Source organism: Ursus americanus, chromosome 17 (genome assembly GCF_024610735.1).
Source record: "Ursus americanus isolate L20-20 chromosome 17, mUrsAme1.1.p, whole genome shotgun sequence".
Taxonomy (NCBI): domain Eukaryota; kingdom Metazoa; phylum Chordata; class Mammalia; order Carnivora; family Ursidae; genus Ursus; species Ursus americanus.
The window spans coordinates 496,850-513,835 of NC_142143.1; the positions used below are offsets into that span (position 1 = coordinate 496,850).

The 16,986-nt window shown below is 60.0% G+C and overlaps 2 protein-coding genes across 2 annotated transcripts; both read right to left on the bottom strand.

The window, feature by feature from the left end:
• Window positions 1-9: 9 nt before the first annotated feature.
• SELENOO (selenoprotein O) lies at window positions 10-12,235 on the bottom strand. The gene is made up of 9 exons (XM_045815449.2): window positions 11,618-12,235; window positions 8,003-8,206; window positions 6,652-6,832; window positions 5,826-5,956; window positions 5,112-5,392; window positions 1,978-2,128; window positions 933-1,118; window positions 633-789; window positions 10-529 (listed from the first exon to the last, which is right to left on the bottom strand). Exons 1-9 carry the CDS (start codon window positions 12,196-12,198, stop codon window positions 374-376), a joined length of 2,028 nt encoding a protein of 675 aa, XP_045671405.2. The 5' UTR covers window positions 12,199-12,235; the 3' UTR covers window positions 10-373.
• Window positions 12,236-13,326: 1,091 nt separating this feature from the next.
• Window positions 13,327-16,975, bottom strand: LOC123803785 (angiopoietin-related protein 5-like). Its single transcript, XM_045815484.2, has 7 exons — window positions 16,638-16,975; window positions 16,463-16,554; window positions 16,332-16,359; window positions 15,674-15,765; window positions 15,060-15,186; window positions 14,726-14,911; window positions 13,327-14,455 (listed from the first exon to the last, which is right to left on the bottom strand). Exons 2-7 carry the CDS (start codon window positions 16,547-16,549, stop codon window positions 14,154-14,156), a joined length of 822 nt encoding a protein of 273 aa, XP_045671440.2. The 5' UTR covers window positions 16,550-16,554; window positions 16,638-16,975; the 3' UTR covers window positions 13,327-14,153.
• Between the last annotated feature and the right edge of the window lie 11 nt (window positions 16,976-16,986).

A 16,986-nucleotide genomic window follows, 5' to 3' on the forward strand; every position in this document is an offset into this window, starting at 1 on the left:
AGAGACGGGCCAGGGACGCTGCATTTTTATTTGGGGGCCGTGTCTCCCCAGTAGGCAGGAGCCACGCTGTGCCAGCTTCTCTGAGGCTGGCAAGGTGGGCTGGGGCCGCTCTGCCCGCCGCCCCCCTCCCCCCTGGAGTTTGCTTCCCTCCGCTGAGCTCCTGTGCTTGCGTAAAGCGGCTTTTATAGGGAGCGCACTGAGCGTGGGGCTGGGCTGCTGAGTCTGTGTCAGACAGAGACGGGTCAGGTCCTGACTGGACGTCTCGGCCGTCATGGAGAGACGGGGTGGGGCTGTCCACGGGGTGCACACCGCCTCAAGGACTCGGTAGGATCCGGGGCCTCGGGGGCTCCATGTGTGGAGACCTCCAAGGCCGTTACGAGGATCACGTCACGCACAGTTCAGCCGCCCACAGTGGGGGCTTGCTGCTGTAGGAGAGCCCCCCACTGTCTGCCCCGCCAGCCCCCTCAGGCTCGGTGGCTTCCCCATCCCTGTGGTAAGGGGTTTCCAGTAGCTTCAGCACCCGCCGCACCTGGAGAAGGACAAGGAGAGGAACTTTAGGGGCTGCCCTTTGTTCCTCGGGCCCTGTCCTGCTGCTGGACCCAGGGATGGAGGAGGGACAGGTGTGTGCTTGCCTCTGAGAAGTCTCCGTTCTCGGCGGCCTCAATGGCATTTTGTGCAATGTAGTTCCGCAGGACGTACTTGGGGTTGTTGGCGTGCATGACACGTGTGTGCTCAGCCTGCCAGGCATCGCTGTCGCTGACGCCCTCCCTGTCCTTCTCCAGTCGGGCCCTGGAATCATCCAAGTTCATCTTTCTAGCAGATCCCGCCCCTCACCCCTCCGGCATTGGGTTCCCTGCATGGGGGTGGTCTGCACCCACCTCCCAGGGAGACGGTGATGCCAGCTGTCAGCCCCCAGACGCCGGGAGCCTCACCTGTACTCCTGGAGCCACTCAGCCCAGTGGCCCCTGTTCTTGCTCAGCAACTCAGCTGGGCTCAGCTGCTCCAGCCGCGACTGTTGCTCCACACGTTCCAGCTCCTTCGTGACGTTTGCCCGCGTGCCGAAGAGCGCGAAGAGCTGAGGGTTGGACTGTGCCAGCATCAGCATCATCGAGAGCTGCCTGTGCAGAGGGGCAGCGTGAGGCATGTCCCCACCCCTGGTCGTGGGCCGTGTCCTGAGGCCACCGGGCACCTGGAAGATGGCCGTCGGGGCACGGAGGAGGTGGCAGTGGCTTTAGTGTTCTGCTGTGCTACCGCTGACTGCCCCACAAGCGGGTGACCCTGGCCTGACTGGTGAGGCAGCCATTCATCCCTACTCTGCTGCAGCCCTTCCAGGTCGCGGGACACGCGTGCCCTGAGGAGGAGTGCTGTGGGCTGACTTGCAGGCCCCCGGGGTGGATGGGCACCTGCTTCCCCCCCAGGGGAGGTCACTGCTGTCCGCTGCTCCACAGTGGCCCCAAGGGGGGGTCCTTCCCCACTTACAAAAGGGCCTGGGGGGGCAGGGACAGCACCGACACCCCCTTCCCCAGTCCTACTAGTCTGTCCTCTGTCAGGCACTCACCACACAGCTTGCACTAAATTCTCTCAAACCACAGTCTGTTGGCTTGTTTATCAAAACCCAGAAACAGTGCTTCCCATGTCTTACTCTGAGTGTGGGCTCAGACACGGTATGCTCTTCCCAGTGGGGGACGGTGCAGGAAAGCCTGCTCTGGCTGAGACCTGAGGGGCCTGGGGCCCTTCCTGGGCAGACGAGCGTGCCATCCCGGGAAGCTGCTCCCCAGCCGGTGCCACTGGCCTGACCCAGCAGCGGCAGCACCACTGTCCTTCCCTCTGACCCATGGGCCCCGGTGCTGCAGACACGGGGGCCTAACCACCCCCTTCCCCAGGTGCCCCAGCCAGCCCCCTCTAATATTCCCCAGCATGCTCTGCTCTAAACGGTCCTCTCCTTTGGGAAGCACATTCCAAGGAAACGAAACCTACCGGGGATCCATCTGGGGTCGGAAGGCGAGCTTCAGCTCCTCCAGGGAGGCACACTGTGCGGTCAGTGCGGCCAGGAACTCAGGTAGGCCCAGGGACTCTGGCCCGACTGGGAAGGAGCTCAGCAAGTAGAAGGTGTTTGTGAAGTCGGCCCCTGGAATACGGCCCTGCTCAGGGTGCTGGCAGGCAGAGGCAGGGCCCGGCACTTGCCTCCCGCACCACCGTCCCCGCCATGTGCGGACAGCTCGCCAGGTCCAGGGGCTCCGACCCCTCCCCTCCAGCTTCCTCCTCAGCCCCACCCACCTGCCGCCCTGCTTGGCCACCACTCTGACCCTGGCAAGTCACTCCAAGCCCTTGTTCCTTCATCCTTGAATCAGGTAAATATAGCAAAGGCACCGAGGTCAGCCCCTGGCCACCCCTGCTGTGGTCACCGTCCCCACTGCCTCCCTGAGGAGCTGAGGGCCCTGGAACACTTCCAAACAGGGCTCAACACACAGCCAACGCTGGGAGGCTCAAACACAAGTCACTGTAACCCCCGGGAGAACATCCCAGAAATAGACACAAAAGGAAATGAGAAGGGACCAGAACAGTGCAGAGACACAAAAGCAGTAATGGAGGAGGTGAGGGATAAAAATGGCACAGGACACGGACAACAAAGAGCAAAATGACAGAAGTCCTCATCAGTAATGACTTTAAGTGGATTCATCTCCAAATGAGATGGGCAGCTTGAACTAAAGAGAAGTACTTTCAACTTGAGTCTAAAGGGAAAGGACAGAATATCCCAAGCAGACGGTAACCTGCAGCGCGGGGCTGGCCCTACTGCCGTCAGCAGGAGACCCGCAAACGACAAGAGCTTTACGTGTCGACGGAACCGTCTGCTTGTCCAGATGTAACGGTTATAAACCTCGTAAAATGGAAGGGGAATCAGAACAGTTCTCTGGAGGAGCTAGAGGCTTCGGCGCCCCACTTTGGATAATGGATGGAACGTCCGTACGGCAGACCAACGAGGACACGGGGAACTCGAACAGTTAGCTTCTCCAACAGACAGACAGACATCTGTCTTCTCAAGTGCACACGGGACAGTCTCCAGGACAGACCACATGCTCAGCCATAAGGCAAGTCGATATGCTTAAAAAGACTGGGATCTTCTCCAACCACAGTGGGATGAAGATAGAAATCACAAACAGAAGGAAAACTGGAAAATTCCCAGATGGTGTGAAAATTAACCAATGGGTCCAAAAAGAAATCACAAGGGAAATCAGAAAATACTTAGAGGCAGGAAAGTGTGGAAACACAAATACTGAAATGTTCAGGGTGCCACAAAAGCAGCGATCAGAGGGAAATTTATGGTGCTAATTACCTACGTTAGAAAAGCAGAGCTCTTTTATCACAGGAAAAAAAGAAATTTGCAGCTTGTGGTGGAAGTCGATGGTTTTGCAATCTCTACAAATAATGAATCAACGTACCCCTGACACTGTTACATGTCAGTTACACCTCAAAGGAAAAAAGCCTCAATCGGTAACTGAATCTTACATCTAAGGAACTAGAAAGAAAACAAAACAAAACTAAGGCTAGCACAAAGGAAGGAAACAGAGGATACAGCAGAGATAGATGAAACCGAGAAAAAACAAGTGAAAATCACTGAAACCAAGAGTTAGTTGGTTCTTTGAAAAGACCAACAAGACTGACAAAATGAGTTACTAGCAAATAACTAAAATTGGAAATGACAGTGGGGCCATGACTACTGACCTCACAGAAACGGCTGTAAGAGGGGACTGAACCGATAACGTTAGATACGGAGACGCAACGGACAAGTTCCCAGAAACACCATCTACCAAAATGGGCTCAGAGGAAATACAAAACCTGGGTAGTCTTGTAACAAGCGAGGAGACTGAATGGGCAGTCGGAACCCTCCCGATGAAGACGACGGTAGGACGAGATAGCCTCACTGGGGAGTTCTCCCACGCATCCAAGAACTAGCACCAATCCTTCTCAAACTCTTCCAAAAACCGGGGGGGGGGGGGGGCATTTCCTAACTTATTTTATCAGCAGCGTTGCCTGGATACCAAAGCCAGAGACACCGCAGACCAACGTCCCATGTAAGGACAGGGGACCCTCCGATGGGGTCTGTGCCCCCCCCCCCCCCCCGAAGAGCTGCCAGCCCTCGCTCCCTCCCGGTTCTCTGCCAGGGAAGGAGGCCCTCACCAGCAACCCAACCACACCGCACCCTGACCTCCGACCTCTGACCTCCAGAACTGTGAGAAGTCAGTGTCTGCCGGGCAGGCTGCTGCCCTGTGGTGTTTTTTTACGGCAGTTTAACTTGGCTGTGACAGGACACGAGGGGAGGAGAGTATGACCACAGACTCATCTCAGCTGACGCAAAATGGTAAAAACACTCAAACCAGGAACAGAAGGAAACTTCCTCCGTTTTATAAAAGCCGTATCTGAAAAAGCCACAAATCGGTGAAAGAGATAGAGCGCTTCCCTCAGAGCAGGAGCGACGGATGGACGCGCGCACTGCCGCTTCCCTTCTCCACAGTGCCGAAGCTGCGGCCAGAGCAACCCGGCAGTGCCACGTTGGACCCGCAGGTCCGCTCTGCCGCGCAGCCCCCAAAGAACTGAAAGCAGGGACTCAAACAGATGTCCGTACGTCTGTCTTCATGGTGGTGGTGTCCATGGTAGCCCAAGGGGAAAAACCACCAGTGTGCACCCATCGATGATGGAGGAGCCAGCCGTGGTCCGTCCACACCATGGGCGTCACAGAGCCCTAAACGGCCTAGAACACGGACACCCGCTCGTGGACCCTGAGCACGCCGTCCTCGGCGCAGTCAGCTGTCCCAGGACAAACCCTGCACCAGCCCATCTCACAGAAAGTCCCTGGGGGAGTCAGAGTCAGAGACAGAAGGGAGAGCGGGGGTGCGTGGGGCGCGGGAGGAGGAGGAAATGAGGACAGGGTGTCTGTTTGGGGAGACGGAAAAGTTCGGGAGACGGACGGGGTGACAGGTGCACAGCGGGGTGCACGTGCTTAGTGCCCCCGAACTGCACACCTCATGGTTGAAATGGTTTTATGTGGTGCCTATTTCATGGCCACGGAAACGCCAGGCCACCGGTGTGGCAGACGCCCTGTGCGCGCTCACCGGTCAGGTGCATGGTCTCCAGGAGCTTGGCCACTAGCGCTGCGTCGCCGTCCAGTTCGGTGCACACCAGGCCCAGCTTCCTGCGCATCTTCTGCAGGTAGTGCCGGCGGAACTCCGCGTCGAACTCCGCGGCCAGGATGGCCTCCCCCTGCTCGCGGGGCAGCTCGGGCTCCAGCGCCTCCACCAGCTTCTGCAGGTTCCACTTGCACACCTCGGGCTGCTTGCTGTATGTGTAGCGCCCGGTGTTGTCGGAGGCATTGCACACGTGGTCGGGGTCGTACCTGCCAGGCGGGGCCAGGGGAGCCGTCAAGAGGACGAGGCAGGCCCCGGGGGTGCCACTGCCCTCCCGCCCCGCCTCGCAGGGGCCCTGGTCCGACAGGCTCCGGTGCGGGTGCCGCAGCCACCGACTCCCACACGCTCGGTCGGCAGGGGAGTGGCACGTGGCCTCAGCCGACAGCCCCTGGCCGGCCACGGCCCTCTCTTCCTGCTCACCACCTGCTCCTGCCCCGGCCCCTTGAGTCCATCTCCAACCCGGGAGTGCAGGGACCCTTCTAAAATGCTGCTCTGCTCAAAACCTTCCAGGGGATTTCTGCTGCCGGGCAGGGCCGACCAGGCATTCCCAACAGAACACGGAGAGCAGCGCCGCACGCGCCTGCAGGCCCCTCCCCGGGGCCCCTGCGGCGTAGGCGCCCACGTGCCGGCCTGGCCGCTCACCTGTCCAGGAAGCCGAAGGGCCCGTAGTCGATGGTGAGCCCCACGATGCTCATGTTGTCTGTGTTGAGCACGCCGTGGCAGAAGCCCACACACTGCCACTCAGCCACCATCCGGGCCGTGCGGCGGGTCACCTGCAGCACCACGGGTGCAGGTTGCCCCACTGCCCCTCCTCGCCCCCGAGGACGGGTCTGCCCTCTCGGTGCACACTCAGCCGTGGGGGCGAACACGGAAGGACGTGTAAGGAGGAAAAGCACTTTGGATGAGTGGACACATGTGGGCTCTAATTTCCACTTACACCATCTGTCTCTTTTATATACTCATTAATTTTGTCTTTTACCCATGAAACTAAAAGTACCAGGGAGCCTTGACCATCCCCACGACTCGGGCCCAGGAGGAGAACCATGTGGAAACAGGGAAGTCACCACATGAGCCAGTAAAACCTGCCCTGGGTCCAGGCTGCTGTGCCCAGGGCCCTGCCGTGACCGTCCACGGCTCCCTCAAATGAGGGGTGGGTCGGGTATGTGGCATCACCAGCACTCAGGCTCCCACCGAAGCGGAGTCCTTCCCCCTCCCAGTTCTCCCACTGGGCCTGGCGGGGACACACAGCCCCACCAATGCCACCGAAACAAAGTGGTCCTTGGGTTTGTCCCAGGACCCCTGACCCTCAATGCAGCATTCCCGAGAAGTCGGTCCCGCTCAAAGCCAACGAGGGGTGACAGGCTTTGGGACAGGGGAGCAACTCAGAGAGAAGGGCAGGGACACCAAGAGCGAACCCTGGTCCACCTGCCGAGTAGACCGCGTCTCATCGGCGCGTGGCCCCACCTACCTCCCGGAAGAAGGCGGCATTCCTCTGCACACGGTCACCGGCGTGCGCGGCCTGGATCTCAGGGTAAAAGGTGCTGATCACATAGTCCAGCATCTGTACTCGGATGTCATTTCTCCCCACGCTAGGGCCCTCGCGCCCCGTGTGCTCATCTGCGGACTTAAAAATCTCAAAGGACCCGAACCTGGAGGGAAGACCCACGTTTTTAACAGGTCAGACATGGCTCTGGCCCTCGTGAAAGACAGAAGTCTGGCTGCTAGGCCCCGTGGCCTGTAGTGGGAAGAAGACCCTAATTAATACAAAACAACAAAAACGTCACTAGTCTTTCGTGATACAGACGCACCCATTCTGCTTTGGTGACAAGCAGGGTCAGCTTCACAACCGAGTGGTTGTGTCGCCCAGAGGCCGTGAGGCAGCGTCTGGAGACGCTCACGGTTGTAACGACGAGCGTTACCGCTAGCAGGCCTCGGGTGGCCCCGCAGCAGCCCCAGGTCACTCTGGTCAGACTGCCAGGAGCACCGCTCAGGGAAGCAGCCCTGGGTCTCCTAGGGGGAGGCAGACGACCGTCCTGGCTCCCCCAGCCCCCAAGGACAAAAGAAAAAGCCAGGTGCTCAGCCTTAGGCACTGCGGGAATGGCCCCGGTACCCCTGACTCACAGGGTCCACCTGGGCTCCATAGGAGGGGGACCAGAAGATGTCACAGCCGCTTCCTGACAACTGTGGGTTCAGGCCATCAGAACCGTGTGATGCCAGCAGCACAGTGACATCAGGGAGGGACCAGCAACGACCGCAGCTGATGAACCGGTGTGAGCAAGAATGGCCACGGCGGGTGGGGGCCGAACAGTGTGAAGCAGCCCCTTCTTCACAGTGACACAGAACCAGGCCACTTAACTGGTGCTTTCATGGCCTTCCTGGTCCTAAACTCCAAGTAAACAGCTCTGCACGTGCCCCTTCCCAGAGCCCCGCGTCTGGGCAGCCCCTCTTCTGGCTGCCCAAGGCCCCGCGTCCCCCTTCACTGGCACTTCAGGACACCCCGCTCAGGCCGGCCATGCTCCAGTGACACAGGCCGCCTCTCTGCCACCTCCTCCCTCCTCGGGGCAACAGGGGCCCGAAGAGCCATCCACACACAGGACAGGGCCCCCGACCTAGGAAACGCCCAGTGCCTTTGCCCACAGAGCCCCCTCCCTCCCCACAGGTGCCAAGAATCTACGTCACGGACCGTCTGGTGCTGCTCTCGAGACCGGCCCTGGGATGGGTTCCCGCACCTGTGTCCCTGCGGGGCAGGTCCTCTACCAGACCTGTGGCGTCTGCGCACACCCACCGCCTGATAAAGCAAGTGCACGCCCCAGCGTTACCTTAGGAAAGTGGAAGCTATGCGCAGCACCACCGTGCACTTCTCGTACTTCGGATTGCCGTCGTAGAACACGTCGCGGACGACCGTGGACCGCGATGTGACGCAGGCCCCGGCCCGCGTGGTGGGGATGCCCAGGTGGAACATGGCCTCACTGCACAGGAACTCGCGGATGCTCGACCGCAGCACTTTGCGGCCGTCGGCCTGTCTGGAATCAAACACACAGGTCATGGTGCCGTAGGGCGGGTGTCCACTCAACACCGAGGTTCAGGCGGCAAACGGGAGGGACTGAAAGACAGCGTTCTGAGGGCTTTTTAAAAACCTTCACTGACAGCTCCAACGTCATTGTAAAAGGCCTCTATTTTAGACAATACCTGATACGGAGAGGCCCCTACCGTTGCCCCAGATCTGGCAGCCATGAGAGCGAGTGCCTGGCCAGCAGCTGGAGGCCAAATTAATGCCCAGGATGGCGAGGGCTGCATCAGGTTCTCCAACAGGACCCAGCCGGCGGGAACGTTACACACTCACCTGTAGCCTGCAATTCTGTTTTTATGAATTTATTTTACAGAAACACTCTTACGGTAAGGATGAAGGATCTCAGGTGCCCCCCGCCCCCGTCTTTGCATGACTTGATAACTTTTTTTTTAAAGATTATTTATTTATTTGACAGAGAGAGGGAGGGAGAGCACAAGCAGGGAGAGGGAGAAGCAGGCTCCCCGCCAAGCAGGGAGCCCCATGCAGGACTTCATCCCAGGACCCTGAAATCATGATCGGAGCCAAAGGCAGACGGTTCACCGACTGAGCCACCCGGACGCCCCATCTTTAGCCCATATTAAAGCCTTTTGTTTTCTTATAGTTTGAGTTTTAAGAGTTCTTTGTATACTTTGATTAATAGTCCTTTATCAGGCGTGTCTTTTACAAATGTTTTCTCCCAGAGTGTGGCTTTTCTTTCCACTCTCTTGATACTGTCTTTTGCAGAGCAAACGTTTTAACTTCAATGGAGTCCAGCTCATCAGTGATCTCTTTCGTGGATCTTGCCTTTGGTGTTGTGTCTAAAACTCACGTCCAAACCCAAGGTCCTCTGGGTTTTCTGTTTTATCTTCTAGCAGTTTCCTAGTCTGCATTCTACATTCAGGTCTGTGATCCCTTTTGAGTTCATTTTCTGAAGGGTCTAGGGTCTGTGTCTAGATACGTTTTTTGGTGTGTAGACGTCCAGTTGTTCCAGCACCATCTGTTCAAGCGACGGTCTTTGCTCCACTGTGTTGCCTTCGCTCCGTCGTCGTAAATGACGTTTATGGGGGTCTATCCGTTGTTCCACTCATCTGTCCTCTCGCCAACACTGCATTTTCTTGAGCTTCCAGGCTCTCACCACTAAGCAGATGTTGGCTGTAGGTTTTCTGCAGATATTCTTTAACAATTTGAGGAAGTTCCTCTCTTCCTAGTTTACTGATTTTGTGTCACGAATGGGTGGTCAATTTTGTCAAATGCTATTGTTGTATGTGTGCTGCATGGATTGCTGTGATCACGGTGCCCAGGGTTCTGCAAGCCCCCACTGTGCGGAGTCACATCGAGGCCTCCTGCCTCGCCTCGCCTGAGTGTGTCTCATCCCAGTGTGAGCGCCATCTCTGGAAACCACATCTGGCGGTCACCCCGGGGCTCGCTGCGTCAGCCTCTGGCCAGGGTGACGGCTGCACTCCACTCACCTCCTTCTAGTCCATGTGAGGAATTGTGACAAGCAAACATGTCCTCAAATGTCAACCCACCCCTCCCTGGTCCTGGGAATTACCTCTCACCCAGCTAGATGTCATGTTCAGCAGGAAGCCAGCACCGCTCAATTTAATCTTGAATCTGGTAAAAATGGCCCCGAAGATAAGAAGCCTGTCTTCTTGCCCAAGGCAAGGTTCCCAAAGCAAGAGCCAGAACTGGACAATCACACAGCAAGGATAAAGAGCCCCTCTGCACCCACAGAACCAACAGGATATATGACAGCAGTCCCTTCTCCTGCACACCCATGTCTGCTCCCAGGCGAGCTGTTGGGATGGATCCAGCCGAGGACAAGCTCTTCTGTACCTGCCAGGAGAGGCATGTCCTGAAATCTCAACCCCCACAGCAGGCAGGAGGCCCAGGCAGGAAGTCACCTGCCCACCCCCCAAAGCCCACATCTGGGTATCTAGCAGGAGCTGGCCTTAAGCCACCCACAGCCACTTTGGACGTTAGCCTCAAGTCATGGACACATGGGCGGGCAGGTGCTAGCTTGAGTAAAGGTTAATGACCCCTTTCTTTTGAAGAAAAATATTCTAGCAGACCTCAAGGCTAGAAACGTGGAACTTAACACTCAAGTCTTCAAATATAAAAGATACCCAACGGCAGATTACTCTCACGAAAAGGTCTGTCTTTATAACTGGCAAAAATAAATGACCAAATTGAATACATAAAGTTTAAAGATGCTCAAAGAATGAGCAGGCCCCACGGTGAGTGAGAAGCATTTACATATCATTTCAAGGGGCAGAAACTCTCCATCAGTCAGCGGTGCAGACCACCCTGAGCAGGCTGTTTGCGGTGGGTGGCGGTGGTGCTAGGCTGAACTCAGGACACTTCCAGAGACAGAAAGGTCTGGAGACGGCGACGAGGAAGAATGAGTTATTCTGGGGGTCAGAGATGGAGCTGCTGGGGGGCAGGCAGGGGGTGCGGGTTGTGTTCGGATCCTGGAGGGAGAGGAACGGAGGGCACAGGAAAGTGCCAGAGGAGACACATGCCCTCAGGATTTCTTTGAACAGAAAATGACAATTCAGGTGTAAGTTTTTTAGCCATTCAACAAGCATTTAACAAATAATGGACTAAATGCACCAACTATTTAGTGGAAAAGAGCAGAACAGATTGTCAGCACTGTCTGTATGTAAGAGGCAGAAGAGTTCTAAGAGCCCCCTGCCAGGTCAGGCTGTCGGGATCTGGACCCAGGTCCTGGCCCAGGAGTGCTCAGAAGCCTGTGCCTGGAGAACGTCCACTGGGGGCATCGGAGCTGAGGGGGTCTGGTCCTGTCCAGGGCACTGGCCACACACTGTGTATCTGTGGGTGGACATACAGATGCCATGTTGGAGAGGAAGCCCGTGCTGTCTGAGGCTGCTGACAACCGTCCCTGCCGCCCGCGAGCACTGGAAGCTCGGCTGGGCAAGCAGTAAACACCAGTGTCACACGCAGAACTGATTCCAAAGTCCTTGTGTTGTTTATGAGAACAGGACACGAGCAGCTGCCAGTGCTGTGGGACCAGGGGCAGCAGGGTCCCCTCACCCTGCCGGTCAGCGGGGACAAGGGCACCTGGCAGCAGCACTGCGGCAGGGGCGGAGGCTCAGCAGCCACAGCTGCTCCTTCCATCCTCTCCTTTTGACCTCAGGGCCTTTGCACAAGCCGTTCCCTTCGCCAGGATATCGGGACCCCTCCCACGGTCTATGTCCCTACATCAAACTTCCAGTTACATCTCACCCCCAACAAGGGAGGAAAACTGTGGGAATGAGCACGCTCCCCGCCCCCCCAACACACACACTGTAGAGAGGCGTGCGGGGCCCCTCCGGGGGTTACCGCCGCCCCCGCCCTCGGCCCCCAGCCACCCGCCCGGGCCCACCTGGAGAAGGGCGTGGGGCCGGCGCCCTTGAGCTGCAGCTCCCAGCGCTCGCCCGCTGCCGTGCACACCTCGCCCAGGTACATGGCGGCGCCGTCGCCCAGCTGCCCCGCAAACTGGCCAAACTGGTGGCCGCAGTAGCAGTGCGCGGCGGGCTCGGCGCCCGGCAGCAGCGCGTTGCCGCTGAAGAAGAGCGCGGCCTCGGCCTCGCGCGCCTCGCGGGCGGTGTCGTCGGCGGGCGGCGCGTCCAGGCCCAGCAGCGCCAGCGCGGGCTCCGACAGCGCCACGAGGCGCGGCTGGCGCAGCGGCGCGGGCCGCACGCGGCTGAAGCAGGCCCCCGGCACCTGCCGCGGCGAGGACGGGGCGCCCTCGGGGCCGGCCGGCGGCGTCTCCACGGGCAGCGCGCGCAAGGCGCGGTTGTCGAAGCGCAGCCCCGCCAGCCAACGGGGCGCCGGCTCCATGGCAGTGCCGCAGGCAGCGGCCGAGGCGGACCAGGGCGCGTGCGGCGGGCGGTGGCCCAGCGGCGGCGACCGGGCACGGGCGGCCGCGAGCAAAGCTCTCAGGGCGGCCCCGAGCGCGGCCATCCGCGGCGCCGCTGCGGCGGAAGTCCCTCTGCCCCGACCGGAAGCCCCGGCACGCGTGCGCGGTCACCCAGTCGCCGGCGGTGGTATCTGCCTTGCGCCTGCGCAGGCCGCGCCCGCGAAAGCCTGACTCTGATTGGTTGCGCCGTGCGTCTGTCTTCTCCTGAGGTTCGGCCCCGCGGCCGCCCGGGCGGGGAGGGAGGATTTGGCCACCTGCAACCGGTCCGCTTCCGCGGGCCTGCGGCCGAGTGCTGGAGCAGACCCGGGAGCGGGGGAACTGGGCCATCTAGAATGACTGGCCTGCGTAACGAGCCAGTAGGTCCCTGGAGGTCCTACCCAGGAAGGACCGGACAGTCGGGGCTGAGAGCTTCCAGTGGGGTGACCATACCGAGTGACGTTCCTGGTAGACCACCAGGGGTGCCTCTCAGCTCCGGGGTGAAGCCAGGGTCAGCCCCGGCCCGGGCTGTGCCAGGGCCTGTCTCTGGATTGTCCTCAGCTGCGCCGGGCAGCGGGGCAGAAGGGAAAGAGGACGTTTGTCCAGCTTGGGTCCGGGACCTAGGGTCAGTGTCCGTGGGGACAGACCAGGAAGAGCCCCAGGGCGAAGCCAAGGCTGAGATTGGGCAGCGCTCTGGCCAGGTGGCCCCCCAGGGCAGGAGCACCTCTGCTTGGAGCAGAAGTCCTCCTGTGTTCTGGCTTCCCTGCCCACCCTGCCCGTGCCTCTCCTAAAGTGCCTCCAGGAACCCTGTTTTCCTTGCATTGGCACTTCCTTGACACGAGCTCATTCCCTCATTTCCGTTTCTTCCGTGTCTGTCTCCTCACCTGTGCTCTAGGAGGGCACGGAGTCGTGATCTGGGTGCCAGTTCTCCCAGAACAGCATCTCTTGAGGGACCCAAGAGAAACTCTGCATAGATTGTCCAGGAGGCTAGGGAGAGCCGACTCTGGCCTTGAGAGGGAGTCAGGGCGACTGTTGTAGAATAAATAACTCAGGTGTTCAGCTCAGTGGAGCCTTGAAAAGACCCCTGATGCCTGCACGGAGCGGGTGGGCCTTGGAAGGGCTTCCCAACCCCTCCCCCACCTGGCCTCATGCTAAAACCCAAGACCAGGAGCTGCGTGGAGACCCTGGACAAACACACAAGCTCCCTCCTGGCTGGTTTCTACACTTACGTTCCAGGAGCCACCTCTGGAACTTTCTCCTGGGGCCACGATGTGGGCTTCCCGGACCTCATGTGGACCATCCGTGCCCCTGCCAGCTGTGACACTGGGGAACCCCTCAAAGTTTCCCAATTCACAGTCGTCATCTCTGAGGACAGGGACACTACCTTCTGTGTGGGGCAGTGTGGTTAGGTCCCTGCAGGTGCTCAGAGCCCCAGAATCTCCTCCTGCAGCCTGACCCTCTCCCTTCCACCTGAGCCTCCCTGGGGCCTTCTCCACTTGGTCTGCTGGCAGAGCCCCTATTCCCAGCCTCCTTCCTCACTGCCTAGGGGACCCGACCTGAGCCTACTGTCACCCCTCCCCCCTTCCCCAGGTCCCAGGCCCTTCTGACACATCTCCTTGCCACCTCACCCCACTGTCTTACCCACACCTTGGAATCTGGTGGGATTGGGTTCTTGAAGGCTCAAGCGTACCGGGCTCTGTGTCCTGCTGGCTGCCCTCACAGAGGTCCCAGCCAGTGGGGGCTCTGGTGGGTGCCAAGGGTTCCAGGAGGTCAGCACCAAGGGGTAGTGCCTTCCCGGACCTGGTGGCCTTGCTTCTGGCCTAAACGTTGGGATGCACGGCCTCCTGGATCTCCCCAGGCCTGTCCTGGATGGACAGGCGTCCCAGGTGGGCAGCGCAGGGTCTGAGCAGCCAGGCTGGGCCTGAGCTGAGCTCGGCCCCTCCCCTGCCCCGACCCCAAGGAAGACACAGCACACAGCCGGGCTTGAACATTTAATGAGGCTCGGCCACAGGTGGGCGGCGGCCTAGGCCCTGCCGGTAGCAGAGGTGCGCACGAGCAGCATGCTGGCACGCAGGGTGGGCTGCTGGTTGCCGGCGGCCCAGCGCATGCCCGAGGCGGCCCCCTCGTGCTCCGGCCACGGCCCATTGAGGTCGGCACGGCCGCAGTCGCTGTACCACCATCCGGCACCCGAGAGATCGTGGCTGCAGCTGGCGAAGGTCCGGGCGCCATCCGTGCAAAGCGAGCAGTGGTCGTGGTCGCGGTCCAGCGTGCTGAAGCCACAGCCCTCCTGGTTGTCCGTGTGGCCCAAGCCCCTGAGCGCGTCCCCTGCGGTGTGGCAGCGTGGGCGGCAGGCCAGCTGCCCCTCAGCTACCCCCCCATCTGGGACCCCAGGGCAGGCGCTTGGGGAGCGACAGTCTTTCCCAGAGCACAGAGGCTGGCAGATGTGGGCGGGAGAGTTGGGGGCCCAGGGACCCAACCTTCCCTACTCACCCTGGCCTGCTGCAGGCGTCCCCCTCCCCCAGCCCGGACAGCTCAGGGGGCAAAGCAGGACACTGGGGAGCAGGCATAAGGCTCCCTTACCTCCCAAGCACTCACCTGCATTCCCCGAGTACCGGCCAAGGGTCAGCTGGTAAAACTGGTCCTCCTTGTCCACGTGGAAGTTATCATAGTGGGCCTCGAGTGTGTGGTTGTCCGTGTCCAGGAGGTCCACCAGCAGCTCCGCGTGCAGGCCTGGCTGGGAGGTCAGGCCAGAGATGTGCTCCAGGCCCAGCCAGTGGTCACCTGCAGGAGTGAGGGACCCACGCAGAGGCTGCTGTGCGACAGGCCACCCCTAGCCTCCTCCCGCCACCACTGCCCTGTGTGCCTGGTGGGGATCAAGGCCTTGGGGAGCTGGCTACACCCCTGTGCCCCACGGGCAGCACAGTCCTACCTGTCAGGTCTCCGAAGCCCTGTTTGTATTCCTGCCAGCACCTCTCAAAGTCCAGAGGCCTCCTCCTGCTCCGGTCTCGGCTCTGAATCACAGTCCAGCCACCATCCGTGCGCATGTCACAGAGAACCTGTGGAAAGGGCCAGCCCGTGGCAGGCAGTGCTAGGGTGGGTGCCAGCAGGCCTGCCCCTCTCCCGTCCGTCCTCCCTTAAGCACTTAGTATTTGAAGACTGAAACTTTGTTTTCCTACTTCTCAATGTCATATAAACTTGCATCACATTAAATTCACATTCTCAGAAAGCGGGTGAAGTTTCGCAGTAAGGTTAAGGCCCCAGGAGGGCTGCCCAGTTTGACGTCATTTTGCACCCTGCTTTGTGGCTTTGTCTTTTCACTTAACAGTGTCTCCTGGGCTCTTTCTTTGTTCATATCTTCGAGGTGGAAGCCTAGGTTTCTCCCAGCCTTTCCTGACTGTAACACGATGTCCGTGAACATCTCTCTGCCCAGGTGTGTGTGAGGGCCTGGCTAGCCCTTCCCCTGCTAGGTGGACAGTACCGTCTCTTGTTTTTGCCCGAGTGACACACACGATACCCCCTGGACCCTTGCTGTGGGCTGCTTACCTTGAAGGGGGTGCTGGCTCCCTCCGGCTGGATGGTGTACACACCACTGGGGGCTCTGGGGCTCTCCACCCAGATGTGAGAGCAGTCCCTGCCTGTAGGACATATGGCCAGGAAGGCTCAGGGCCTGGGAGGGGCCGTGCTCTCTCGGTGACCAGAACCAGAGCCTCCTCCTGCAGAGGCCCTGTGACCATCGGGCAGATGACTCACAACCTTGGTCCTGGAGGCTGGGCGGACACAGTCCCCTCACCTTGGGCCATACCTGTCTCAAGCCTCTTCGGATATGGCTGTCCCTTGGGCTCTGCCAATTTTCTGGCCCCCAGCCCTGGGCCAGACCCTTGATTCTTCCCACAGCCCCTGGACACCACCTCTTCCCCTCACCTGCTGGCCTTGGAAGGTCAGTCTTGGCTTCCCCACCTTCCTCCTCCTACCCTGGCAGTGGTCTGAGGGCTACCCCAAGCCCAGCCGGCGTTAGAAGGGAATACAGTGGGGGCTGGTCCTTGCCTGCCCTCCCCCCCCAGGCTGCTCTGGGCAGGGACCCAGCCGGGTCCTCAGGGGGAGTGAGACCTGCTGAGTGGGGACCTGGGGGTGACAAGTGAGAGGCTGCCTGGCCTGAGCCCACCTGGCCAGCCCCTCCCTCTGCCACCCCACCCAGCCAGACCTTGGGGTTCCAGAAGCATCACCGGCACCTGTGGAGAGAGAGGACCCTGGTCAGAGGCAGGCTCAGTAGCTCTGGGAGTCCCCAGCCCATCTCAGGCTGGTGAGACCCCCTGGCCCAGCGGCCACTCTTACCAGCCGTCGATACTGCACCATGGAGCTGGCCTGGGGCACAGAGAGGCAGAGGAGCGCAGCAAGACCCAGCACGGGGCAGGCAGCCATGCTTCCTGGGGGTGCAGACATGGTGGGTGGAGAGCCCAGCCCATGGCCCTACCTGCCTTCCTTCACGCCCCCCTTGGTGCTCACTCACTGTTGTCCTTCTCGGCAGATCTGAGCCACTGGCCCCCAGCACCTTTTGTGCAGACGCAGGGCTCACCCCGCCTCCTCTCCTCCCAGGTGCCGGGGCGGGGAGCCTGAGGGTGTGGACAGGGAGGTGAGGGCAGGGGGTGCTCCTCTGAGCACACTTCCCCTTGGCTGGTGTCCTCACTGGGCCCGGGATCGGGCTCTTCTGCAGAGAGGCAGGGGGTGGCAGGAAGTCCTCCGGGCCCCGAGGCAGTCAGGGCCAGCGGCAGGCTGTCCCTCCACCAGCTACAGTGGCCATGGCGGGGGGCACCGCCTCCCCTAACCCTTGAGTCCCGTTTCCACAAATCTCACGAAAC

Bases quoted from the DNA above. Each gene is read 5' to 3' on its own strand.
- LOC123803785 (XM_045815484.2), bottom strand. From the start codon at position 16,549: ATGGCTGCCTGCCCCGTGCTGGGTCTTGCTGCGCTCCTCTGCCTCTCT. The intron at 15,187-15,673 runs GTAAGCAGCCCA...CCCTTTCCACAG, and splicing joins GAGCCAGCACCCCCTTCAAG to GTTCTCTGTGACATGCGCAC. The intron at 14,912-15,059 runs GTAGGACTGTGC...TCACTCCTGCAG, and splicing joins GGGCTTCGGAGACCTGACAG to GTGACCACTGGCTGGGCCTG.